The sequence below is a fragment of the Desmodus rotundus genome, chromosome 6 (genome assembly GCF_022682495.2).
Source record: "Desmodus rotundus isolate HL8 chromosome 6, HLdesRot8A.1, whole genome shotgun sequence".
In the NCBI taxonomy this organism is placed as follows: Eukaryota; Metazoa; Chordata; class Mammalia; order Chiroptera; family Phyllostomidae; genus Desmodus; species Desmodus rotundus.
In genome coordinates this window covers 94,125,211-94,152,310 of record NC_071392.1, presented here as the reverse complement: position 1 = coordinate 94,152,310, position 27,100 = coordinate 94,125,211, and the positions used below count along the sequence as shown (strand labels likewise).

At 63.5% G+C, this 27,100-nt stretch overlaps 1 protein-coding gene across 1 annotated transcript; it reads right to left on the bottom strand.

The window, feature by feature from the left end:
* Positions 1-14,846: 14,846 nt before the first annotated feature.
* On the bottom strand, positions 14,847-24,045 carry YTHDF1 (YTH N6-methyladenosine RNA binding protein F1). Its single transcript, XM_053926811.1, has 5 exons — positions 23,749-24,045; positions 23,508-23,532; positions 22,448-22,527; positions 18,454-19,974; positions 14,847-15,988 (listed from the first exon to the last, which is right to left on the bottom strand). Exons 1-5 carry the CDS (start codon positions 23,773-23,775, stop codon positions 15,962-15,964), a joined length of 1,680 nt encoding a protein of 559 aa, XP_053782786.1. The 5' UTR covers positions 23,776-24,045; the 3' UTR covers positions 14,847-15,961.
* Between the last annotated feature and the right edge of the window lie 3,055 nt (positions 24,046-27,100).

Sequence of the window (27,100 nt, the reverse complement as noted above, 5' to 3'; positions counted from 1 at the left end):
CCAGCGACACCCCGTCACTTCCCAGGGCCCCAGCCCATCTCGGCCCAGGTGCCCAGAACGCACGGCCTGAGGCGAGGGGTACAGGCTCCTCCCAAAGGTTTGGGAAGAGGACCTGCCCCTCAGAGTGGCCCCCAGGACACAGTGGGCTTCTCTGCCTGGGCCCCCCCGTCCCCCTTTCCCTCTGGTCCAGGTTCAGTCCTTGGGAGCTGACTTGTACCCCTTCCTTTATGCATTCGGGGGCCGCTCGCGGGGGCAGGTCCCTCCCTGGGCAGCCAGATAAGCTGCTGGCCAGAGACCAGGTGCGTCTGTGTGGTCAGCCTGTCCAGGCCTGACCCCCACCCCAGCTCTAACCTCCAGGGGACGGTCCTGAGTCGCCTGTCCCCGCACTGCTGGGGCCCAGGGCCCAGTGGATGCTCCGGGTTTTTTTTTTCTCGGGCCCAGTCACTGGGGCAGCACCTCGGACAGCTCTCAGCAGACAGCTCCCCCCGCCCCCCCCCCCAGCAGGGCAGAGGTCCTGGGTGCACCTCCTGGGGGGTCCTCCCTCCCTGTTCCGTGGCTGAGGGCCCATCAGCAACTCAGTTCACCTGGGGTCCCCAGGGCGGCCTGATGGGGCTGGGGGAGGGGAGAAAGCAGCAGCAGCGCCCCCCCCCCCCCCCCCCCCGCCTCAGCACCCCTGTCCTGCCCTGAGACTGTCAGGCCTCCAGTGGCCCACACTCCAGGGCCACCCCGAAGGCCCACTAGGGCCACCTCCATTGCCCTTTCCCCACACCCCATCCGGGTGGGAACCTGGACTCTTACATGAGGTGGGGCCCCTCAAAACAGGAGAAAGGGGGTTTGAACAAGTAAAGCTTCCCAGGATTGCCTGTACTTCAGACAGGTGCATTTTCATTAAAACATTACTTTACAAATGAAATAGCTGCTCATCCTCATCCTCCCTATTTAGGGGCTATTTCTGTCCCCACTTCTCAGTCTTGGACCCGGGGGGCTCAGAGCAGCTCAGGAGGAAGCATGCCCACCTGAGTCCCAGAGTCCGCTCTCAGGCCACAAGGCCAGGCCCGGTGAAGATGGCTGAGACTGACCCCAGGGGGAGACTGTGTCCAGAACCCTCACAGAGAACAACCCCTCTGAGTTGGCCAAATTCAGTGTGGGGGTGGGGAGCAGGGCCAGATTCCTGCAGGAAGGACCTTGGGAGCAACAGGTACCCAGAGGGCAGAAGGCGGACAGTGAGGAGAGAGCCTCGGGAGCCTCATGCAGCAGCGTCTTTCCCCCAGGGGCTGTCCACTTCCGAGGTGATTTACAAGAAAATCTATTTGCAGCCACGAGGAATCACGAGGGTGTCATTCACTCCATTGGAACTGATTGTTCTCATCAGCGTTATCAATATCAGCCTTGGCCCGGTCAGTGGCACCTCTCAGGGGAGGACAGAGGGGCTGTGGTTGAGGGTGGGTGGGTCCCTGAGGGCCTTGTCCACACTGGAGAGCCAAGCAACCCTGGGGAAATGTCCCATCCGTTCCCAGCACCAGGCCTGTCCCTCCCTCCATCTCTGACCCATTTCCAGGGAGAAGGGTGCCCCTCCTGTAACCAGCAGCACAGAGGGTGTGCGGCTCCCTGGGCAGTGCTGGGGCCTGGCCTGGGGAGGGTCGGCAGAGACAAGCAGGGCACCTGTTCAGTGCGTCGCCTTTGGAAGGAGAGAAAATGCTCAACCGGCTTGGACCCTGAAGGACACAGGCTGTGGGCCGGAGCCCCCACCCTCCTCAAGGCAAAACCAGGTGTCTGAGTCACTGGGAGGGCTGGCCCGGGAGGCTGGCTTGCTACACCCTGAGCCTCGGGCCCTGCTGCGGTGCCCCCACTCTCTCTCAGCTGATTCCAGACACAGAGCAGGTGGCAACTTGGTTCCTGTCCTGGCACAGCCAGGCCATGCAGCTAGGACCCCATCCCTCAGCCCAGAGCACCCCCTCCCCTCCCCCACTCCCCTCCGTCAGAGGTGGGATGGGCTGCGGGCCTGGCTCTCAGCACACTTAGGAATCGCTTGGCTGTCATTGCTGCCCCCAGGAGCCTGCAGTGGTGGGTGTTCGCCCTCTGCAGCATCTGGGTCAGCCCCAAGTGTCCCCAGAGTCACCAGAATCCTGGGGTGTCAGATGGGATGCTCAGCCACCTCCTTGCCCCCAGCAGGACAACCCCTGTGTACTCCGAGTCTCTTCGTTCCAGAGGCCCAGCCACCCTGTCGTATGGGACTTAGGGAAAACCAGAGGTGCCATCAGGGGCTCCTCCTCACCCAGCCCCACCCCACTCCCTGCTGGAGCCCCTGGAGTGCACCCTCGTGAGGCCCCTGTCCTTCCACCCCCCTCAACAGCACGCTGGTCTCTCCCTCCTGGACCTTGGAGGGGAGCCCAGGAGCCCTCTCGCGGCCCCAGCGTGGGGGGTGCAGGAAAGCCTACCATTAACTCCATCCCTCCTGGTGAAGCCAACTGCAGCCCTGGACGTGCGTGATCTAGGCTGCAGTGTCCATCCCGGATAGCGCGTCCCACACGGAGGGCGTGAGGTCGGCAGCTCACCGTCCCCTCCTCCCTCAGACCTGCTGGTGCCTCCCAGGGCCAAAGCCACCTGGAAGCCAGAGGCACAGGGCCCACAGACACAGCCCGTGAGTGGCCGCAGAGCGGAGAGGAAGAGGCCTTGGTTGGAAGGGAAACAGCACATCTTGGCAGTCAGTCACACCTTAGTGAGAATTGGTGCCTAGGACCCCTTCCAAAGGGAGTTACAGGGAGACAGTAGACCCGGAGGCTGTGAAAACAGAGCCTTTCTGAGTGGTGCCAGGGATGGTCACGGGCGAGGGTGACCGTGGTGCATGGGCAGGCAGACAACGTTCAGTCTTTGCCTCCATTCCTGCAGATACATTCATTGCCATTCCCCCTGTCCTGTCCCTGAGAGCAGGTGGAAGTCTGAAGTGTTCCTGGGGCCCCTCCAAGGATCCCCCCTTCCTTTTCCTGCTGGGGTCACCCAGGAGCAGAGGGTAGAGACCCTGGAGGACATGTGGATTCAGGAGAAAGGGGAGACAGAGGCTCTCGGAGTGAAGGGAGGTGCAGGGGACAGAGACAGGGACGGGGTGGGAGGGAGGAGCAAGGGCAAGAGAGAGAGAGACCCCTAGGCTGGAAAGCAGGAGGAATCCCCAGAGGCAGAGTTGGGGGGACATAGGAAAGGGGGGCAAGGCAGGGGCTGAACCAAGGAAGCCAGGCCCAGCGGGAGGCCACTCTGGTGCCTTCCCTGGGGCAAGGTGGCTCGGGGCCTCCATCTGGCCCGTGAGCCTGGCTAAGGAGAGCCAGTCACTCCCGCCAGGGCCGAGCCATTTCTGGGGATGCCAGTCGCCCAGGAGGCAGGGCCAGGCCGTCCCAGGTCCCACAATGCCAGGCTGGCTGCTCTCTGCATCAGAGCCTGCGCACTGGGGCCCCTGAGGGCTGGGAGCGGGACACATCCTGTCAGTGGGACTGGACAGGGCCTCCCTGGGGGCACTGTTGGAAGGTCTGGGGGGCTGCCGGAATTGAGGGGTTGGCCACAGGCTCTTGTCCCCTTGGCTGTGAGCTGAGGACATGGGGACAATGCGGAGACAGGTTCCAGAAGGAAAGTGCCTCTAAATGGGTGTCTGCCACCCCAGGCTCCTGTGATCCTGGGGGCCTGTGCCCTGGGCCTCTGCAGGCAAGCCCTCCTCTCCCTCCAGGAAGTGATTTGCTGCACCAAGACCCCTCAGTATGGCCAGTGGGACCCAGCCAGGGTCCCTTCGTCTAACACACATTGGGGACCCAGGCTGCACATGGAGGCCATGGGGGCTGCTCCAAAATAGGGGCCCAGCCCTGGGGGTGTTCTCAGCTGGGGGCGGGGCTGGGAGCCTGTGGGGAGGACGGCTGGCACTGGTTCTGCCCGGGCAGGGGTGCCAGGGAGATAAAGGCCAGCTCCTGCCACCAGCCAGGCATCTGGCCTGGCCCACACGCGTCACTCACCTGGCCTCCCCTGCATGATGGTGGCCCAGCAGCTACCCCAGCCCCAGGCCCAGTGACCAATGTCTCTGGACCGGAGTGGGGGCAGTTGAACCTCCGGAGCTGTGGGGCCCTGGGCTGTTGGTCAGTCCCTCCTTGTGGGGTCAGGGAGGAGGGAGCAAGGGGGTGGGGCGGCAGGAGAGGGCTGAGGCCTCCTTTCCCTGAGAGCCCCTGGCCCCTGAGCCCCCGCCCCCTTGGGAGCCTGGCCCTGCTCACAATCACCGCCTTTGTGGTGGCCGCTCCCGCCCTCAGCACTCAGGGTGGCAGGGGTCCCGGCCCCCCACCTGTTTCACAAGGGAGGGGAGGAACTCCCTCTCCCCATCAGGCCCTGGAGAGATGGGCAGGAAGGGCAGGTTGGGCCGTGTGGGCGCGCCCACCCCCCAGCCACACAGGGTGACATACCAGGCAAGGTGTCCTCAGGGCAGGGAGGTGGGGGAGCACAGGGTCCCAGTGGGGTCCTGTGGAGCCACCCCAGGACATCCGCCACCTGCTGCATCTCGGCGCCCTGGTCCCGCCATGGGAGAGGTCCCCCCGCATGGGAATGCTTCCCTCAGGAAAAGGTTTGAAATCACGGTGGGAGGGACGGGGCCTCTCAGCTTCCAGGACCACCCAAGCTGGAGCCAGGAAGCTGTGGACCACTTTGAGGCTGCAAGGGACCCAGAGCAGGGGCTGGGCCTAGAGCCCTGTTCCCTCCTCCCAAAGCCCGCACCTCCCCCCCCAACACATCTGCACCACAGGCCCCTGCCACCGGCCTCCTCCAGCAAGACCCATCCCATTCCTCCCCTACCTTGGAAGGAGGGCAGGGTCAAGAGGCCAAGAGCCAGCTGTGTCCAGATGTGACCACAGCCCCGCCCCTTTCTGGAGGAATGACAGGCCTGGCACGCAGGAGGGGGCAGCGATGTGATGAGGAAGCAGGAGCAGAGAGGGAGGGGGCTCGTAGCCGGTTTCTGTGGATTCGTTTAATCCCACGCTATTTTCGGGCTTTCTTGGTGGTGGAGGGGAGGGGAGGGGGGCAGGGGAAGGGTGGGAAAGGGAGGGGAGGGGTCGGGGTCCGGATGCTTCCCTCCCTTCCTCCTCACTGCCCCCGCCCCAAGGAGCCACCTGACCCGTATCCAAGTTGCTGGCCTGCGCACAGGGCCTTTGTGGGCCTGAAGGCGGCTGCCGGGACCTGAGAGCCCTGAGCTGCCTGCTCCTGCACCCCTCACTCCCATCCCGGGAGCGGGCAGCTCACTACACCCACAAAAGCGAGTTCTCAGTGTGCTGGGAAGAAGCTGCAGCCTGGGCACTGGTGAGAGGAGAAGGCTGGGTGGGTGAGGCTGGGTGCCCCGAGGGGCAGAGCGGAGTGGAGTACTTGCATGCCAGGGTCTGCAGCGGTAAGTTGACTTTTGTGGCACCTATGGAACTGTCAAGGCCACCGGGAATGTCCCCAGCTGGCTGGCACAGGGTGGGGGGAGCGGACAGGCCGGGTAAAGGCTGGAAGCGGCCCCTGTTCCCACACAGCACCCACCGGGTAGCTTCCCCCTCCATGCCCAGGGGTCCAGTGTCCGGGCCACAGGTCGCTGAGAGTGGAACGGGTGAGCCTATGACCCTGTCGGTGCCAGGAGTGTGCAAGGTAAAAATGGCGAGAGGAGATGCCTTGGGCTGTGCTGGGGAGGAGCAGAAGGCTGGCAAGACCCAAAGGTAGGCGTGCCCCGACCTGCCCTGGGGAGAGGTCTGTTGGCAGTGGGGGGAGGCAGAATGGAGGTGCTTGGCCAGGGCAGGGACCAGGTCTGTGAAGACCCTCCCCTGGCCTCAGGTGGGGCCAGCCTGTAGGAAATGGCATCTGAAAAAAGGTTTTGGGTCTGTAAACCCAAGGAGCCCTCCCCTTAGAATGCAAACTGTCTCCAGGGAGCTGGAAGCCAGAGTGGGCCTGAGCCCATCCAGGCTGGGGCAGGAGGTGATCTGCACTGGGCTCCCCTGGGTCCTGGCCCTTCATGGGAGAGGACTTGGCAGAAAGTCCAGAGGGAGGCGGGAGAACATGAGGCTGGGGCTCAGGGATGGGTTTCAACACCATGGACAGCGAGCCCCACGTGTGGGGACCGCCCTGCAGCCATGGGTAACACGCCAGGCCCACACCACACAGTCTGACGAAGCTGGAACGGGGCTGCCCGGCATCCTGTGCCCACCCGTGCCTGCGTCCGGCCAGCTGGAGCCTGTGCTGCCAACCCTGCGGTCTTGGGGCTGCTTCCCAGGCGCTGGGCTGGGGGTGGGCGGAGGTGTCGCTTCCGTGTGGAGGTGGAGGAGTGGCAGGGGAGGGGGCTGCCATCCACAGGCAAGAGAGAAGGGTCGTGCCTGACCTCCGCAAAGAAACTTGGGCAGGTTAGGGCCAGACCGACGCCAAACGCAAGGGGGAGAGGCGTCCTGGGGCAGTGGGGGCCATCGGGTTGGGGGCCAAAGTCCAGGCCTCCTTCACAGGAGCTCTCTCCCAGGTCGCACAAGGCTGGCGAGTGGGAAAGGAAGGAAGCAGGCCAGTGTGACCCCGGAGGAGGGAGGGTCAGTGACTCGGCTCTGAGGGCAGGTGGCTCAGGGGCTGGTGGCCTGGAGGGGAGGAGGGGGCAGAGGCCTGGTGGCCGGGCCTCTCCCCAGAACAAAGGCTCATGGGGGAGACGTGAGCTGGGGTGGCCTAGGTTAGCCCCTGACCCCGGCCCTAGAGGAGCGGATCCAGGTCCGGACATGCTGGCCAGGCCCTCGGGCTGTGAGGTGTGGCCTGTGCTTATGCCTGGGGGCCAGAACTGCCCACCCCAGCCAGCACAGGGAGAGACCCAGGAGCAGTCCGGGGTTCGCTGTCTCCCTCCCTCCCGGCTGGAACCTGGGCAGGGTCCACGGCTTCGCGGGCTGCGGCCAGAGCAGCTGTGCGTTCTCTGCAGGGCCCTTTCTCCCAGGCTGGGAGGGGCTCCTGGGGAGTGATGGTGAGGAGCTCAGCCCGTGGACGTTTGAGGGGCCAAGTACCCAGCACCGGAGCCGGAACCTGCCCTGCAGGCCTCGGTGGGGAGGTGTGTCCGCGGTGGGGCCAGACCTTGTGCAGGCCAGGTGCGGCCACTGGGTGTCACTGGGCTCCCAGAGGGGCTGCAGCTGTTGGGCTGCGGGAGCAGCGTTCGCGTGGGTTCGGATGGGACTCCGCAGAGGTCCGAGGTTGTGCGTGAGAGAGAGGCGTTTCCGTGGCCTCACGCGTGGCCGCAGGGCGCCAGGACGGTCGAGGGCGCTCCAAGGCGGCGTCCGTGGGAGTGGAGGAGCGCGCGGGGCGGGATGAGGCGAGGGTGCGCGGGAGGCACCGGGCGAGCCGCGCGTGTGTGCGCGTGTGCGCGGCGCGCGTGCCCCGCAGTTCTCAAGGACACCTCGGGGAGGCGGCGGCGGAGCCGGTGTTCGGGTGACGTCACCGCGCGCCCCAGTGATAATCGCCCGGTGCCCGAGCCTAGCGCGGATACGCGCGGAGGCAGCTGCGGCGGCGGAGGGCGCGGGAACAGCGGTGCCCGACCGGGCCGGCGAGCAGGGGCTGGGCGTCCGCAGCGCTGACTCCGCGGACGCTCGGCTCCCAGCAGGCCGGCGGCGCTCGGAGACTGGCCCGGCTCCTTTTGCGGCGTCCTCGCGCCCTCCTCCACTCGGGGCGGCGGCGTGCGGGGTCCACGGGCACCGAGTAGGAGGCGGGAACGGGCGGCGCTGGGAGCGGAGGCGGCGGCGGCCGAGGAACGGCAGGCGGGCGGCGGCAGCAGCTCCCGCCCGCAACGGGTAACTGCGCTCGGGCCGGGCCGGGGGGAGCCCGGCAGGCGGTTTCTCCGGGTCTCCCCGTATTTCTCTCCCCCAACAGCTCGAGAGCCTTCACGCCGGGCCCCAGCGCACGCGGAGGGCGAGCTGCTGGGTGTAAAAAGACTGGTTTTCATCTCCAAGCATCGAAATTCTTTATTTTACCCGCATTAGTGGCGCGCTCGCGGGTCGGGTCGGAGAGGCGGCAGCGCAGGGAGGGACGCCCGCGCTGCGCCTTCGGAGCGGGCTCTGCGCCTCTGGGCGGCCCACGGGAGGCGGCCGGGCGCGCACACGCTCGCTCACTCCCGGCCCCGGCGCCTCCGCGCCGCGCTTCGCAGGGCGCCAGGCTCCCAGGACGCGGCGAGGGCTGCCCGGGCGCCCCTCCCCGATGCGGAAGGGAGAGAAGAGCGGGCTCCTCGGAGTTGGGGGCGGATCCGGGCCGGAGTCCGTGAAGCACCGTTGGCGTGGCGCAGCGCCCCCGCCCCACCCGCCCCGCGGCGAAGACGCCGGAGTGTTGGCGCCCTTTGCGCGCGGACCCCACGCGAGCCGGAGCTGCGGCCCCGACCCCGGTCGCCCTGGGCGCCCGCCGCAGCCCTGAGGGCCCCTCTGCGTGTTCACAGCGGACCTTGATTTAATGTCTATACAATTAAGGCACGCGGTGAATGCCAAGAGAGGCGCCTCCGCCGCTCCTTTCTCATGGAAATGGCCCGCGAGCCCGGCCAGCGCGGCGCCCCTCCCGCATGAGGAAGGCGAGCCCGGCCCCCGGCGGCCCCTCGCGCCGCGGACAAATCCGGCGAACAATAAGCCCGCCCAGAGGGCGGCCCAGCTGCCGGGCCGGGGACCTGGCCGCGGGACACAAAGGCGGCGCAGGCGGGTGGGGGCGACCGAGGGGGAAGCCTGCGGCCACCCTGCCGTGGCCCCCGGCCACGTGCGTCCGCAGCGCGGAGCGCCGAAGAGCCCTGCAGCGGGCAGCGGGCACCGGGGACCGGGCGGGCGTCCAAGGGAGCGCGGGGGCCGGGAGACAAAGGCAGGCTCCGCGGGGCAGGCGGAGGGGGTGGTGGGAGCGGCAGGGGCCGGGGGCGTCTAGGGAGGTCGGGCCACCCCGCGGGCCGGCCGGGGAGCTGTCCGCGGTGCTGGCGGTGGGGCGGCCCCCGCGGGACAGGAGCGCCACGGGCTCAGGGCTTGAGGTGCCCCGAGGTTCACTTGCCTAAAACCTGGGCGCCTTGGACAGTTGCCATGGCAACGACGGGGTGGAGTAGGGTCTGAGGTCACTGCAAAGTCTGTCCTCCCTTAGTCTCCGCTGGGCCGCGGGGTGGGGGTGGACCTCACTGAGCTTCTGCTGCTGTCCCCAGCCTCGAGGACCAGGCTCAAAATGGGGAAGGGGGGGACGACAGGTGCGTCCGGGGTCCAAACAAGGGCGGGTGGGTGCGCCCAACCACCGCGCGCCCAGACCGGGGCCCTGGAGCCTGCGGGACGAGGCACGTGAGGCTCCGCAGCAGCGCGGCGCGGGGCCGGTGGCAACCCCTCCCCCGCCCTCCGCAGCCGCAGCGACTCCCACTCGGCTGTGCTGCGGGCGTTTTTTTCTGTCCTCGGGAGCCGGCGCCACCTGCAGGCCACCTGGCCGGCGCTCTGTCGGGGGCGCCCCTCCTGCCTCCCTTCACCCACCCGGGTCCCCATCCCCGGCTGCCCCTTGGGTCACAGGCTGCCTGGGGAAGTCAGCGCACTCTTGGAGGGTCGGAGGAGCGCGTCTGCCTGACCTCCTCTAGCAAGTCTCCAGCCCCGCTTTGCAGCCGCGCAGCTTTTCTTCTGCAGGGAGGCGGGGAGAGCTCCTCTGGCCAGGCTCCAGGCCTGAGCAGGGCATGTTCCCCCCAAATTCCCCTAGCCCGAGGGCCCCAGGCAGGGGACAGAAAACCGGCACAGAAAGGACCACGTCAGTGTCAGGTGGCCCCTCGCCCTCTCCTCTCAGCTCAGACCTGCACTCCTCCCTGGGACGCACTTCAGGCACCAGGCCTCCACAGGCAGCAGCCACCGCCAGGCCCAGACAGGGTCCCTCTGTCTCCGCTCCCGCGAGCCGGCTGTCCCTGGCATGGTGCGCCTTGGGCAAGGCGGCCCCTCCTTGCTCCTCCCCTGCGAGGGGTGCAGACAGCACCCCTAGGGGCTCCTGCGGTCTGGGTGTGTGGAGGGGGGCTGTGGTAGCCTGGGTTTGGTGTCCCTGCTGGGTGCGGAGGGAGCGTGGCCCCTGTCCGTTCTGAGGCATCTCCCGGGCTGCCCAGAAGGTCCCTCTGAGGGAAGGGGCCCCTGCCTGCCCCCCTGGCTCGCTGGGCACCGTGCTCATTCACCTCCCTTCCTGGTAATGGCGCTCCCAACCAGATGGCATTCCAAGCTGTCAGCCACTGTCCTGGGCTGGTGGGTCTCTGGGGAGGGTCCCCCGGAACAAGTTGAGGGGCTTCCTCCTCCTAATTCCTCCCCCAAAGACAGCCTGAAGTTGCTGTGTCCGTGCCCCAGGTGCCTGGGTGGGTCCGAGGTTCTGCAGCATCCCTGGGCCTCCCCTGAGCAGACCCCGCTGGACAGCTGCCGCAGTGCGGGCTGGTCCACGTGCCCAGAGCCTGCACTTGGTACCCAACACAGCCCTGCATGTCCACGCGCAGCCTCCCTCCCCCTCACGGCCACATGCTCCACACACACCCGCACTCACACCCTGTGCCCCTGCAGAGGGACGGCCCATCAGATGTGCTCTGCAGAGGTGCTGGGGAGTCCCACTGAGGGGCAGTGAGCTTGGGTGGGTGCTGGAACACCCTGAGGCCTAGCTGGGCACTGGCCTGGGGTCCAGCCCGGGGCTGTCCAGGAGGGGCCACCCCCCAGTGTGGGGCCAGAGAGGGGGACACAAGCAGATAGCCAGGGACCCCCAACTTGGCCTACCCAAGACCCAGTCCTGCAGAGAGGACCTTGCTGCTCTGAGTAAAACCCCGCGACAGCTGAGGCTGATGCCCACAGCCCATGGCCCCTCCCTAGCTCCTCCAGGTACCCCGGGGGGCCTACTCCAGGGGAGCCTGCTGCAGCAGCAGCAGGAGGGCCAGGCAGGGGTCAGCTCTGGTTGGGGTGGCCACTGACCCCACCCTCCCAGGCAGGACCCCTCAAATGCAGCCCCAGGCTGGGAGCCAGGCTCTCAGATTGTCTGCCTGGCCACCCCCAGCCTGGCCTTGAGCCTGGACATGGAGGGCGGCAGCCCAGACTTCACCCCTGGGCTCCCAGCAGCTGATGGGGGAAACTGCAACAGAAGAAGTGAGAACCATAAGGGATGGCGAGGGTTGCCCCCAGAGGTGATGGGGGAGGGGAGGGTCTGCCTCAGTCTGGGGCCCCCATTCCAGAGGCACTAAGAAGGTGGTGACGTCTTCTCACACACATGCACGCACATGCCACCCCCCAGGCTCTCACCCCTCGTGGGGGGCAAAGAATCCCTGTGGAATCTGGGAAACAGGAGCCGCCCCCTTGGGCCAAGGCACTGCACGCCTGCACCCCCCACCCCCTGCACGCTGGCCCACCTCCCCTCAGCACCCTGCAGAACTTGTTTTCTCTGCCCAAAGGAGAAAGGCTCGCGTGGCTCCCAGGGGCCCACAGGAGGGGCTGCCTGGGCAGCCACCAGCCCAGAGCTGGGGCACGCTTCCGGAGGAGCCTGGGAAGGACTGTTCACATGGCCCAAAACCTACACCCCACCGATGTCCTGCGGCCCTCCAAATCCCCGCACTTGGCAGCAGCAGCCAAGACAAGAATGGCCACAGCAATGGGCACTCGCCTGTGCGTCCCAGGTCTACACCCACCACAGCAGGCCAGGTGCAGCCTCAAGCCCCCACCCCCAGGGAGCTCACAGCAGGAGGGCAGGAGCGGGCATCAGGCCTGTGCTGGGGACCAGGTGCCAAAAATGATGGAGAAGGGGCCCCTTGAGGAGCCACTTCTGCAGACGCTGTGGTGGGGGAGGGGACCTGTAGCAGCCAAGGCAGCTGAGTCCCTCCCCAGGACCTCGAGTGGGGAGCTGACCAAGGCTGGGCCCCTCCAACAGATAGCAAGGCTCCGTCTGCTCACAGGTGCCAGGTCTGCAGCCAAGTCAGCGAGTTGGCCAGGCTGCCCTAAGATGCCTGGAGGCCCCCTGCCACGCCTCCCTCCCCCAGGGACCACACGGCCTCCTGGGACAGCTGACCCCAGGACCACCACTTGGTGGGGGACAGCACTCTGGACCCAGAGTCCAGCCATCTGATGCTCCCAACTGGCACCAGGGCTGCACCTCCACACAGGTTTATGCCCAGGGCTCCAGATACTTGGGGAGGGCACCTAGGCTGTCCTTGTGTGTGACCACTCAGACCCGCCCAAGAGCCCTACGCTGGGACTGAGATCTGTGGTGAGCGCAGAAGTTGGCCCTGTGAGTGGAGTCCGCAGGAACGGAAGACCAACATGGCCTGGCTGGGGCGTGTGAGCACAGCGTGGAGAGCAGAGGGGCCCAGAGGCCACCTTCGTGGCGCCCCTCCCTCAGCTCCCAGTGAGAGGCCCCCGAACTGCTGAGGGCTCTTCATCCTCTCTGCCCAGGAACCTGGTAGGAGCTGAGTCTGGGGCCGAGCATGTGCCTCTTGATGACACTGGGCAGAAGGGGCTGCCCCGCCGTCGGGCACGGGGGTTGCAGGCCTTGCCTCTCTGGGTCTCGACTCCTTCATCTGTGCTGCAGGGTGAGCTAAGACATGTTTACTCAGTGAAGGTGAGCAGTTCTCATCACCACCACCCTCCTCACCTTCGCCATCCTCACCATCACCATCACCATCCTCACCTTCACCATCACCTTCACCACCCTCACCACTCTCACGGGATGGGGGGTCCTGTTTTCAGGTTGGTGCCGCAGCAGGGGTGGGCAAGCAGAATGAAGAGGCGGCAGAGCCACTGGAATGGCGGCCACCCAGTGGTCATTCAAAAGATATATGTGCTCCCAGGGGGGTGACCACATGCCAAGGAGATGAGAGGCAGGGCTGAGAGCTGAGTGCAGTGTGGGAGGCTCAGTCATACAGCTGGCTGTGTGACATTGGTCCCCAACCCCCCAGCTCTCCCCAAGCCACAGAGGCCCCCAGCCCCCAGCACCAGCTGACCCTTAGGCAGTCTCCAATGCCCTTTCCCCATAGCCCTCCCCAAGCCAGGAAGACCCGTCTGGACACCCCAACCGCACCTCCCCAGCCCCCTCACACCAGAGCCGTGCAGGACCCCTGGGGCAAGCTGTCCCACTTCCTGCTCGGAAGGCACAGTCTCCCCTTCACCTGGGTCTTCTTGGGGCCCTTTCCAGGAAATAAAGATGGACTCTGGGAAGAAACCGTCTACGGTGTGTTCTTTCAGCTCAAATGTCACCACCACGTGACTCTCCTCCACAGAAAGAAAAACTATAGTAGAACTGCAGTGCAGGACAGCTGTTGGAAAGTCTTTTTTTTTTTTTTTAATGTTTTAAAAAAGATTTTATTTACTTATTTTTAGAGAGACGTGGAGAGAAAAGAGAGGGAGAGAAACACCAATGTGTGGTTGCCTCGTTGCGCCCCCTACTGAGGGTCCTGGGCTGCAACCCAGCCACATGCCTTGACTGGGAACCGAACTGGTGACCCTTCAGTTCACAGGCTGGCGCTCAGTCCACTGAGCTACATGAGCCAGGGCCAAACGTTTTTTCTAACCAGTTGCTTTCAAAAAAATAATTTAACATCAACGTCAAAAGCAGCTATGGGCTGCAGATGAGGCTGTGGGGCTGGTGCAGGGAGGGCCCAGGGGAGTGAGGGGGGACCAGGAAGAGCACGTCACCGCGCTGGCTGCCCTCAAAGCAAACCGCTTCCCACCGCGGGCTCCGAGACAGGCACAGGGAGGCCCAGACAGAGCCGGGCCACAGGCAGGCGAGTGGCCTGCTCAGGGGCCTTGGCCTGAGGCTGCCTCAGCCCTGCAGGCTCAGGGGAGACCACAGGGGCCACAGCAGACAGCCCTCTAGGAGGATGCTGCCCGCCACCTACCTACCGCCAGAGCCTGCGAGGACACTCCTAGAGCCAGAGGGACCTCAGAGAGCACAGCAGGTAACAGCACCTGCCATGGGGCTGGGGACCCTTGCACAGCAGGCTATGGGGTGGGTCACGGGAGACGCCGGCCTGGTGGCTCTGTGGGGAGACGCACCTGGCCGGCAGTTGTTCACATGAACGTCCCGACACCCCGATGCATCCGCTGCACAGCCCACTCTCATCTTCCCTCCTGGGGGCGCCGAGTTCCTGCACCCCGGCACTTTGGAGTGCTGGGAACTGTGGCAGGGCAGCCAACCGTGGTCCCCAGGGTGCAGGGGGCCTTCAGAGCAGGTGACACTTGAGGACTCGACACCCACCCAGGGCCCAAGATCCCTGACCAGCCACAGCCCCCGCTCACCCACCCGCAGAAGTCCCCAACACTCTAAGGGGGACCCCACGGTAACTGTGGCACCCCCAGCACATTGTGCACGCCCTTCGTTTTATAAGCCGGGGCCACTTCAGGGAGCCCAGTGACCAACCACAAAGAAAATGACAGGCAGACGTGAGGGGCTGACCCTCCAGGCCTAACACACTCCCGAAGGAAAGCCACAGAGGCAGTCTTGAGCCAAGCTGAAGCTGTCGGTCTCCTGGCAGATGGGTGGCCGGGCAGGGACAGCTCCGCCCACCGTCAAGTGCCCTGCGTGAGGGTGAGGGCTGGGTGATGTGGTGGGGTAGGAGGGGTGGGGGTGGGGCCTGGGAACCTGCAGCCAGCAACTGGATGGTGGGCAGAGGCCGCTCACGGCACAACGCTGCCACCTCCGCAGCTTACAGGAGGATGTGTGAGCCTGTCAGCTCCAAGTCACATGTGGGTCTTTCCAGTCCCCCCATTCAGCACAATCACGAGCGCAAGGGGACAGCTTAGTCTTTGGGGTCGTCGGGTCCCCAGCAGGGACCTGTGGGCTTTGGGGTGGTGCCCCTTGACTGGGCTTCCCGATCAAACCCGTGAGACCGGGGGAAGAACGCAAGGACAGTGGGCTTGCTAGACAGGGCTGTTTATTAAGGCTTGTACTGTCCTAGAGCAGACCGCCCCAGGTCGTCCTCCACTCCGTCCAGGGGGCGACAGCTCAGAGCAGGATGCACTCTGAATACAAGTCTGAATAACACAGCTCCAGCTCCAACTCGGAGCAGCTTCTGTGGTGACGAGCATCTGGAAGGAGTCTGCTCTCCCACCCCCGGGGCCGCGCACAGCAGATGTGTGTCGGCGTGGCCGGAGGAGCACCATGTCCACGCTGGCCCAGCCTGGAGCAGGCGGCGAGGTCAGCGGGCCCTTGGTCCGCAGAATGTGACAGCACAGTCAGGGGTCCGTTCGCTTGTCTTTTTCACCACGGATGGGGAAGAGGGACTGAGACGCACTGTGTGCCTCAGATAGGACACTGAGCTCAGTGTCACTGGTGCGGAACATAAAACGTCGTTAGGGTGTGCGAGGGCAGGGAAGGGGTTAAAACGAGGCGCCGAGGGCGCCTGAACACAGGACCCACCGCCACCCACCGGGTCCCACCGCCCCAAGGAGGCAGTGTCGCCCACAGTGGACACGCAATGCATCTTCTGTCTAGGAACACAACCACGGGGACAGCACGGCCCTGGGCAGATGACTGATGAGACTTGGCGAGCCAGCCAGTCGGGGGCCGCCTGCAGGTCTTGGAGGGAAGCATTGAAACACACTGTGTGACGGAAGGGCCTGCAATCTGCCACACCCAGGGCGGAGCGACCCGGGTGAGAAAGGCTCTCAAAGAAAGACATTACAGGACCGTTACAGGACTGTGAACAGAAGAACAGAACAGGGGTGAGAACGCCATCTCTGCCAGAACAACTCTTTGGGATGCAGCAGGCCTTCTGCTCCGAAGGAAACCTGTGGTTTGCGTTAGGTGGGTCTGACCGGCGGCCGAGGACAACGCTCTTTATTAGTGCGGTCTACAATGCTATCGGACACGGCAAAACACAAGGGGCGTGGCGCCATGTGCACAGAGCTCCCCGCAGGATGCAGATGCAGAGACCAGGCCTGTGCAGGAAGAGGCGGGGCCGCCACAGGGACGCAGCACCAAGCACGTGTTCACCGAACATCAGATCACACGAGAGACTGGCTTGCTGCCCTTACTGTTTGCTCCGGCTCTGCCGCTCCTGTAAGAGGAAAGAGAGACCGGTTTAAGGCGGGCAGTGGACATGCTTGCAGAGTCCCTCAAACCCCGTCCCTGGCTGTGCCAGGGGCGGTGGCCACAGACTAGGACTTGCGCTCTGCTGGGATCGGCCATTCCAGCAACTCTGGGCTCTGGGCCTGCTGACCTCTGCGCAGGGCACCCCACCCCACCCCACCCAAGGCTCCTCTGGGAGGTGTGTCCGGGGGGCAGGTGACAAGGCTGCCTGTAGCTCCTTAGCAAGGTCCCTCACAACACTGAGACTAAACTCAGCGCCCAAGACGCAGCACGCACCCCCACGCCGGGTGCGCCCCCTCTGGTCCCCCCGAGATGGGGCTACTGGACAGCATGACACAGCCAGCACGGCCCTCTTCTGCTGAAAGGCCGCAGCGCCTCTCTAGGCCAGCAGCACGCCCCACCCTCTGCCCCGCCCCCGCCTCGTCACCCAGGGCAGGTGCGCCGCTGCACGCACCCAACCCGAAAGGCAGCACCACCCCAAGCGCTGGCACCCCCTCCCCACCAACCTCTAACCCTGAACGGCTTGCAGCCCTGGGCTCTGCACCCTTAAAAAGAATCCGTCACCAAAAAGCCCAGCTCGCCTCAAGCCAAGGACCCACAGGCAGAATTCTGTGACAGAGGCAGAGCCAGGCCCTACAGGCCACCCTCGCCGGAGGGGCTTCACCCAACTCCTAGAAGCTTGTGCTCCCTGGGGACTGGTCCATATGTCCACAGGGCACAGCAGTCCTGCCACACATCACCTGTGTCTCACTGACAAAGGGCAGCTCTGCTCCGAGGTGTCCTGAGAGCCAGGTGGCCGCGGCACAAGCCCGCGTCTGAACAGACACCTCTTCTCTGTCTGCCCACCACCAGGCCCCAGGGACCAGAGAACCCAGAGCGCCCTGCTGGGAGGCGCTGGGGAGCAGGCCAAGAGCTGCCCATCCATGGCTCCTTGGGCCCAGGTCAGCCGGTCTGACCCGCCTGCCCTCCCATCATGCGAGCGCAGGTGACTCCCAAGAGCCTGGGGAGCACCAGGCCGGCCCCTGTCCAGAGCACCCCAGGGCGCCCAAGAAGGCTGTGCAGGGTGCAGCTTGTGCTCTGGAGGAATCTCAAAGGCCCACTGGGCTGGCGGGGAGGCTCGCATCTGCACGCCAGGGCCAACTGCGACCTTTCACCTCTCCACATCCGCCCCACTGATGCCCAGGGGTCTCGCTGCAAACCCCAGCACTGTCCCGGCCTGCGCACTTGGCACGCTGTTTACTTTAGGCACTTCACGCCGCACCCAGAAGGGGGGCCACAGAATCTCAGTAAGTGGAGATGGACGACAGGCCCTTCCCTTTTCCATAGCAGGGGGCATAAGACACCTCCCCACTCTCGGGGCTTTGAGTTGTCACCCACAGCGTGCCCTCCACACTGTGCACCACAGGCCTACCGCGGCCGTCGGCTGAGACACAGCAGGACGCTCACAGATGCGCGAGGTTTTTATCAGACGTGGGATACCAAAAAATACAGGGAAAATCTCCCTATCATCAACTCACATTTCATGAAGAAAAGGACATTTAAAAAACTTAGACACCGCCCTGGCTGGTGTGGCTCAGTGGACTAAGCACCGGCTTGCAAACCAAAGGGTCGCCAGTTCAATCCTAGTCAGGGCACAGGCCTGGGTTGTGGGCCAGGTCCCCAGTAGGGGGCGTGTGAGAGACAACCACACACTGATGTTTCCCTCTCTCTCTCCTGCCCACTCCCCCTTAATAAAAATAAGCAAATAAAATCTTTAATGTCTCTCTGACACCGATGTTTCTCTGCTTATGCCCCCACCCCAAGACCAATGAGGAAAAAGCTAAATAAAAACAGACACAGGAGAAATCCTCAGGGTGAGTCTGGAACAAGACAGCCGTGGGAGCCCTCTGTTGGAGCCCTCTGCCGTCCCCTGCAGCCTGCACCCGGCCAGGTGTGGGCACCTGTGCCCACTCTGTGCGATGCAGGTCCCACCGTGGCGGGCGGCCGCCCTGGGCTCCAGGTGTCTCTGCACCCGGGGCGGGGGGGCGGGGGGGCGGCAGACTCCCAGAGACCCGACTGCACGCTGGGCTATTCTGAAGCTTCTGCGTCGACCACCCCTGCCCCGCCCTCGCCACCCACAGGGAACCAGACCAACTTTCCCAACACCACAGGACACTGGGTCTTCGACAGTCTGCAGACCAGCACTGCCCTCCCTTGGCGGTTGCAAGCCCAGCATCCCTGACTGGACAGAGACCAGGAAGCACACTTCCACACAGCCCATAGCTCAGCGAGGAAGAACGTGTCACCCCTGAGCCCTTCACTACAGGCTGTGCACCGTGGTCCCAGTCGCTAATTCGTAGAAACTGAGAAAGACCCAGAGTCACGTACTGCCATCCACTCAAGCGTCACCAGGGTTATGCCTGGCGAGGCAACAGCCCGGGACACCCGACTCACCTTGCGCACCACCTCCTCCTCTTCCTGGCGCTTCTCGTAGTGAGAAAAGTCGTCAAAGATGGAGGTGGTGTGTTTGTAGGAGGCGATGATTTTCAACACTTGCTTCGCCTTCTCCAAGGGCACCTCCTGGGTGTCACGGGAGTTTGTGACCGGCTTGTTGTCGTTGTTCTCCAGCCGGATGTGCCGGAGCTGGTTGTTGGGCACGTCCTTGACAAAAATCCACTTCACGTCGAACTTGCCCTTCCACTTGTCCTGAGACCAGACCCCGGCACTGGTGCCGTAGTCCACAGGTGACTTCATCTCGGCCACCCCGCAGAAGTGGCCGCTGCCGTTGACGCTGAAGAGCAGGTAGACGGGCCCCTTGCTGCCGACTGAGCGGAAGGCACCGTCCAGGCGCTTGTTGCCGTGCTCGGTGCTGCACCAGACGGAGTACTTGATGGAGCGGTGCACGTCGTCCTCCGAGTAGCTCTTGATGATGAACACGCGCCCGCTGCGCAGATTCCAGTCGAACTCCTTGGGGTTGTAGCTGTGGGCGGCCTTCAGTTTCTCAAGGACCGGGTGGGACTCCATGCTCGGGCCAGAGCTAGGCTGGGTGCTTCCAGGGGCGTGACCATCACCCCCGGTCCCCAAGCTCTGCCCAAACGCTGCGCTTCTGTTGCGTGGGGCAACCCAGCGGGTTTGGGGCGGTGGCTGCGGGCTCTGGTACTGCGGCTGGGCCAGAGGGGGAGGCTGAGCAGGCAGAGGCTGCACAACCGGCTGAGGCGGGAGGACAGGCTGGGGGGCCGGGGCTGGCTGGGGGGCTGGGGCCTTGGGCATGGGCCCCTTGTTGTCCCAGGTGCCGATGTCCATGTTATGCTTTATAGGTGGAGGGGGCAGTGCAGCTCCGATCACAGGCCCACCCTTGGCTTTCATTTTTGGCTGCGGCTTTGCAGGCTTGCTGGCAATGGCAGCCCACGAAGTCGGCTTCGAAACCGGCATGTTTACATTTGTCCCACCGTTGCCAGAAAGCACCCCGGTCATCGCCACACTGCTGACAACTGAACCCACCGTCTTGACCGCAGAGGAGGTGACATCGCCAATCTTCAGGCCCACCATGCCCTGCTCCAGGCTGTTCATCCCAGGGGCCTTGCTGAGGGTGTCGCCGTGGAAGCCCGCCTGCCCGTCCACCAGTGTGCCACCCAGGGAGCTCGGCGGGTAGGGGTAGCTGCCCCCGTAGGCGGGGCTCTGGGCCTGCTGCCCCTGAGACCCACTTGCGCCCCAGGCCGAGAAGGCGGGGTTCTCGGGGAAGAAATTAAACCGGTGTGGGTAGATGCTGCTGCCCAGGCCCCCAGGCTGCCCAAACACGGCGTCGTGCATGAAGTGATGGTCACCATTGCTGAGCTGTCCATAGGTGGTGAGGTACGGGATGGGAGGGTCCCCTCCAGTCGACCACGGCGCCTCGTTGAGGGAGTACGGGAACCCAATGGAAGGTGGGTAGTAGCTGGGCAGGTAGGGCTCAGCCATGGAGGGGTAGCTGTTGCTCTGCGGGGACAGGAGGGATGTGTCAGGCTGCTCCCCCAGCCAGGGGAGACCCCGCTGCCCCTGCCCCCACCCTCCAGGAGTGCTGTGGTCACCCGACACGCTCCCTGGAACAAGCCGCCCTGAACAGGAAGGAAGTGCAGAGGCAACCCCATGTGGTCTGCACTCGGGACTGCCTGCCACTCCACAGCCTCCCGCCTGGCCTCCCGAGAAAGGCGGTTCCCAAACTTGCAGGGAACTAGACCACCCTGAGACCATCCCCTCCACATGCAGACACAGAACAGACACGGAGCGGCCCTGGGCTCAGCCAGCATCGCTCCCCAGACAGGACACGGAAAGGCGGCTCCAGCCCAGACACACCTCAGCAGGGCCCCGTGACAGTCCACCACCCTTCCCGCAGGGGTGACTGCGGAGTCCATCCCCCAGGACACGGTACAACAACGCAGGTGAGGACACCCAGTCCCGGCCCTGCTCTTAGTGCTGGGACACCTGTGTTCTAGGAGGGCATCACCACGGCCAGTTGTCACCGGGGCCCCGTTGCTTCAGCCCCTGGGGTCACTCAGCTCACACCTGGGGACGGCGCTCAAGGCAAAACCAGCCTCCTGACTTAGAGAAGCTGCCCCAGTGCTGGGCTCTGCGGGCCGCCCGGTGACTCGGTCAAGGTGGCCAGCGAATAGGAACAGCAAGCCAAACGAATCTCACGTTGCCAGGGACAGCCACCACAGACCACCTTCTCCAGAAAAACAAACGGTCAGGTGCGGCAGAGCTATACGTCCATTCTAGAATGGAGTTTTTCATACTTACCAAATTTAACCACGTTACAAAAAACAAAAAAAACCTCATTCTGAATGACCAGAACCGTTTATTTTAAAGTTGAAACCTCTGCTTCCTACATCCGTTCTTCTGAGAAGGAAGGAATTCTGCAAACAGCAAAGGCTGCAACTTCACGTACAGTGAGTGACTCAGCCACCAGTGACCAGGAGCAGGCAGCACAGAGAGAAAGGGGGTCCCTTCAAAAGCCCAAGGGGGACAGAACACTTTTGGACTAGGCTGAAAAGTGTTTACTTAAAAAGGCAACAAAAAAACCTTGAAAAAATTACGTAAATAGGAAAAGAGTCAGGCTGTTCACAAGGAGCCTCCAGGGCGAGGGTCTTTCCACCTGGCGCCCCCAGGGCAACCCAGCTGTGACCACACCACTGACCCCAGCAGCCACCTATCCATTTAGAAACGAAGCCCTGAGGACCATGAAAGCTCCGCCTCCTAGAAACACCTTCCAGGTGTAGCTAGCCCCCTTCCTTTTGGTCATGGTTAACACATAACATTTCTATAGCACTTAAGTCATCTAAAGAAAAACCAGGTTGGCCAAAAAACAAGCCCATTCACTTTCTGTCACCACCTCTGGTGGAGCCCAAGGCCAGGCCAGCCCCACTCCACAGCACCTGGTCCTCCCAGGGGCGCTGCTGCCCCCGCGGTGCCGGCGGGGTGGGGGAAGACCCGAGACACTTGGCAGAGGGCAGACTGGCCGCATTCCACCACAGGGGAGAGGCAGAGCCAGTCTCTGACCCAAAGCCAGCAAGCACAGTGCATTTTAAAAGCGGTACGTAGCACAGCCCTGGCTGGTGTGGCTCCATGGACTGAGTGCCAGCCTGAGGACCTAAGGGTCATCACTTCGATTTCCAGTCAGGGCACATGCCCAGATTGCGGGCCAGGTCCCCCCAGCTGGGGTGCTCGAGAGGCAACCAATCAAAATTTCTCTCCTTCTCCCTCCCTTCCTTTACATTAGAAATAAGTAAACTAATTCTTAAAAAAATAAAAATAAAAGTGGTAGGTAGTATAAACATTTAGATGTTAGGCCTAAACTCCAACTACCCCAAGTGGGTTTAACCTGGGCAACTCACCCCCCAGGACACACTTTTGGCTGTCCCCAGGGCCGGGGGGCGGGGGGAGAGGGGTGGCAGTTGCTCACAGCACCTGGTGGAAGAATGCCCAGGAGGCTGCTAAACTCCCTACATCATGCAAATGAGAAGTGTTTCCAAAAACCTCCAAGAAAGCTGGTGGCTGCGACTCACAGGGCCCCACCTCGGGTGTAGTCTACCAAGCTCTCTGTGGGCACCTCTGTCCTCCCCCCCAACACTCCTGTGAGACCCTTGCCACTGTCCGCTTCACAGAAGAGGAGACAGGCGCAGCAGGCCAGCTGTCTGAGGAAGCAGCCGTCAGTGGTAGGGGTGAGAGTCGAACCTGAGGCAGGGACTGGGACTCAGAGCCGGCTCTGAGCTGCAGAGGACAACGAAACGCAGCGTCGCAAGCAACTGTCCAGAGAAACCCAGCTTTGCTGCAGTCGCACCAGCGGTCAGCTTAGCAAGCTTTCTACCATTTCCCGTACTTTACAGTCTGCCTCTTCGTTGTTTAAAACGCAAAGTCAGAATGGAAGACCCAGTGAAAACACAGGTGAAGTAATTGCTGCAGATGAACTCACCTGATTCGACTGTCCGGACAGATAGGGCTCGAAGTCATTGTCGTGAACTGCGTCCTTCTGATGCAAAGAACCATTTTGCACTAGAATAAGTAGTACAATTGTGGTTGGACTTTTGAAAGATGTTTTTAAGCATGGAAATTAAGAGTAGTAAAGTCTGTACCTGTCAATTTCTGGTAAAAAATGCTTTTGTTTAAAAATGGACGTAAACAGCACAGAACCTGTACACATCTAACCAGAACGGCAATTAGTTAAAACTTCCACTAAGTGAGGTTACGGGTTTGAGAAAGATCCCGACGGCGTTTGGCAGACAAGGACGAAGCAGAGGCCCGGATGTGATACTGCAGGACCTGGACCCAGGTCCTGGTGATAGGAGGGGCTCTGAGAAGACCAACGGGAAGCCAGGGGAGCCAGGACCAGGTTGGGGTGGCATCAGTGCAGCCGGGAAGCAAACGGCCAAGGCCTGACGCTCCTCTGCTCCTTCCTGTGTGGCTCTGGGTGCATTTTCCAGTTGCCAGGCTTGGCCAGGAAAGGAGAGGAAAGGTAAATACAGTGCTGGGCCTTTTCCAACTGAAAACACGATGAGCCATATTTGGTTACACCCCAACACACACACTGGGTGAGAACAGTCTCCCGAGTCCACACGGAGGGTCACGTACAGGGTCTCACAAAGCGAGTTTTGGGGGTTCACTCCAGGCCAGAATGTCACAAGAGGACGAAGGGCTTCGAAGACACAGGCTGTAAGGACCAGGGTCCTCCTCCCAGCGCCGCCCCTTGCTCACACCTGGGACCCTCGGCTTCCTTCCCTGCCCATCCAAACGACCCCCTAGAGATTCTCTCCCACCCACGAAAAGCCCTTGCTTCCCACCTGTCAAGTCTCCCCAAACGTTTTGTCTCCCCCGAAGCCGAGGAGGCAGTTGTCGCTTCTCGAGGAGGAAGTTGTCGCTTCTCAACACTGCTTCCTAGACCTGCTCTACCCCCGCCCCCCGCCAGAGTGCCCACGCCGCCACGTCCAGCTCCCTCCCGCGCTCCCGGCCTGCACAGGCCGCCCGAATCCGCTTACCTTTATTATCTTGTCCTTTGCTTCTCTGCACCGCCGCCGGCCAGCACGAGCGAGCGGACACACCCGGAGAAAGGGGAAACGCTAAGTTATTGGCCAGAACCCCTCCCAGGCGGCGGCGCGCTCCAGGGCGAACGGGCCCCACGGTTCCACGCGACTCCGCCCGGGGCTGCGATCCCGCGACTCCAGCCCCCGACCTCGCGACCCCAGGCCCCAGCTTCGCGACCCCGGTTCGGCCGGCTACCTGGGGGTCCACGCTGGTAGCCGACATGCTTCATGAACAGCCGGCGCAGCGCGGGGCCGGGACGCCTGCCGGCTCGGGCCTCCCGCGAGGCCGGGCCTGTCACCCGGGCTCTCGCGGTCCCGGGCCCGCCGCCCCCTCCCCGGGCGCCGGCCGGGCGGCGGCGGCGGCTGATGGGCGCGCGGGCCGCTCGCGAGGCGCGACGCTGCGCTGTGAACAGGAACCGCACACACGGACGCGGGGCCGACTCCAATGGCGGCGTCGGCGGCAGCGACGGCGGAGACGAGGCTGCGCGACGTCAACGCGCGCGGGGCAGACCGGGAGCGCCGACGAGCCGCTACGCACCGCGCCTGCGCGCTGTAGCCCGGCGGGACGCATCTTGCGCGGGGGTCCCAGACTCGCGCGGTGTGGGCGGGGCCGGGGGCGGAGCGAGTCCAGGAAGTCACGTGGGCAGCGGTCCGGGGCCGCAGCTCTTTCCCGGAGGCGATCCTACCGCACCCTCAGGCTTATGCCGGAGATGTGAAGACGTGCAGATAGCGAGTGCGGCCTGCTACTTAACGCCGCTTACACAGACCGGAGTCCAGTCTACCCTGCAGCTCGCCCCAAACGCCCAACATCCCTCGTCGGGGCGCAGAGGGTGTGAGCTCTGGGACCTCGGGCCTTAGTCCAGGGCTGCCTGAGGTTGGTTTGTGGCCCATTCTGCTAGGGCAACTTCCGGTGTCCCCGAGTGTGCTGCTTTTCCAGCGCTCTCTTGGGTCTCCAAGGGGCTCCGCAGTTTATATCCAGTTTGAATATTAAGTTTTTGACCGGGATTTCCCTCCAGGGGAGGATCCTTCCAGCCTCTTCCAGCTTCTGGTGGCCCCAGGTGTCCCTGCTGTTCCTTGGCACTATGCCTCCATTGTCACATGGTCCTTTCACTTTATTGGATTTAGGGCCTACCCTAATTCAGTATGACCTCATTTTAATAACTTCCATCTGCAAAGATCCTGTTTTCAAATAAGGCCCCATTCACAGGTGTGTGAACTTGAGGGACACTTCAGCCCAGTACAAGGACCAGAGGTGATGTCAAATGGAAAATTTGGAGAGCACCCAGGGGCTAAGCTGGGTTCCACCCACAATGGGGAAGGAGATACCCCCCAAAACGAGAGGACTGAGGAGCACTCACGCAAGCTGCTGGCTAGGGAAGGGCAGGCAGGATCTGACAGCCACCCCCGGCCAGCCAGAGCAGAGGGCGGCATGGTTCCCAGACAGCAGGGAATGTATGGGCCCCAAAGCAGCTTAGTGCAGGGAATGTATGGGCCCCAAAGCAGCTTAGTGCATGAGTCCCGTGAAGGGGTGGCAGGAGCTGCTCCATCCTCACCCTCCCAGCCTAGCTGGCACCAGCAGGTCTGGCCCTGCAGGCTGGGAACAGAGCAGCTCCTGGCACAGGGAGGGGGTGTGGAGGCCGCAGGCTCTGGAAGACCACAGGAACCTCTGGGTCGGGGTGGCCCAGCTCCGGGCTTGTGCCGGGACCAGCAGGCTCTTGCCACTGGCCACTGCCCTTTCCAACTTGACCCCCGCTCATCCTCTGGCTGCCTGGAGATGCTGAGTCCCCGTAGGCACGCAGTACAGGGGGTCTCCTGCAAGTTAAAGTTAATTGGTGTCTGGAACACTTTGACCAGCTCCTGGTGCCCGGGCGGCCGGCCTTGTCATCACTGGGCTCCCCAGGGCTGTGACCCTTCTGCGGGGCTTCCCCCAGGGCCCGCTGCCTCCAGTGCTGGTCCACGGCATGGCAGCTGCACCTGCACGTCCCTAACTCCGCTTTGGCAAGGGTACTTTCTGCCTCAGCACAAACTGTCCTCTGTCCCCAAAGACAGTCTGGGGCCCAGATGTCTCCAGGGTGCGGGAGCAGGATGTGGACACACCTGCCCGCGGCCCACGTCCCGCAGCAGCCAGAATAGGGTTGCTCGGCAGCCCCTCCCTGCTCAGGTGGTGTCAACCTTGGCAATGAGAGGGGCCTTGGCACCTGCTGCAAAACCACCTGGAGCTGCTCCGGGAGCAGAGGTGTCTCACCTGACAGCTGGGAGGGAGGCCCAGCCCAGCGGGACAGCCGCCACAGCCTGGTCCGGGGGCCTTGTTTGCCCCTCTGCCATCTCTCTCCAGCCCTGTCCTGGAATTTTCCACGTCCTACTTAATGTCACAGTCCCTCAAGCAGTTGTGCTCACAGGGCGGCAGAGACCCTCACAGACAGTCCCAGGCCCACCACCAGGACTTGGTGGCACCCCTAGGCCTCGCTGGGGTGGGGGTGGCAATAGTCATGGGGAGGGGGTGGGGAGGGGGCCCTGGGAACAGTTTCTCAGTACAAGGGGGCCCCACACCCCCAAACCATGCCCCATTGTCCCACTGGAAGTCACTATACAAAACACAAAAGGAAAGATGAGTATTAAGAACATCAAGGTGGGGATGGCAGAGCGTTCAGCCCCGAGCCTTCAACTGCCACGTGGGCAGCTGCAAAGGCCCCGAGGTGCACACAAGGGGCGGGGTCAGGTGCGGTGCCCACCATCCCCACCCTCTTCAACCCATGCTGCCTGGTCTTGCTGCTCCGGAAGCCCAAGCCCGAAGCCTCCTCCTGGGCCCCTAGCAGGCTCCCTGGTGCCCTTGGTGCCCTGCAGTCCTTGCCCTGCGCCACAGGTGGGCATGCCCCTGGGTCCCGCCCTTTGCCAGGACTTCCTGCAGGAAACCCAGTGGCTTTGGCCCCAGATAGGAGAGTGTTTGGGGACACTCTGGAACTCTGGCAACATCGGAGCAAAGCAGGTGGTGCAGCAGAGAGTGTGACAGTGATGGGGTCTTGAGCAGGGTGAGGCGGCAGCCCCCACCCCCACCTCCCCACCTGTGGGAGCAAGGCCCAGCTGCGGCTGCCCCTGTGGGCTGGTATATAGGAGGGCGGACCCAGCCTTTGGTCTGTGCTGCTCATGCAGGCGGGAGGTGAGTGAGGGCCGCAGGGGCAGCCCTTGGAGCCCATAGGGCGTGGGGGCTCCAGTTCTGGTGAGGGACCCCCTCCTCCAGCTCCGCCCTGCCAGCCAGGCCCTGGGAACCCTGTCCCTTCTTAGCAATGGCCCTTCGTAGCCTGGTCTCTCTTTTATTCTTCATGAGCTTGTCTTTGAAAGGCTGAGGCTCTGGGGTCAGGCAGGGGCTGGCCCGTGGGGGAGGGGCAATGAGGAAGAGGCCAATGAGCCTAGGAAGGAGATTCATCCCTGGGAGTGGCTATGGGGCATACCTGCACCATCCAGGCTTCCTCCGTCCCTTCCACCCAGAGCCTTCGTGACCTTGGGGCCCTTCCCTGCCCTCCCAGGAGCCCTGGCTTGCCTAAAGTTCT

Bases quoted from the DNA above. Each gene is read 5' to 3' on its own strand.
- YTHDF1 (XM_053926811.1), bottom strand. From the start codon at position 23,775: ATGTCGGCTACCAGCGTGGACCCCCAG. The intron at 23,533-23,748 runs GTAGCCGGCCGA...GCGGCGGTGCAG, and splicing joins CTACCAGCGTGGACCCCCAG to AGAAGCAAAGGACAAGATAA. The intron at 19,975-22,447 runs GTGAGTTCATCT...CTGTCCCCGCAG, and splicing joins TGTCCGGACAGTCGAATCAG to AGCAACAGCTACCCCTCCAT.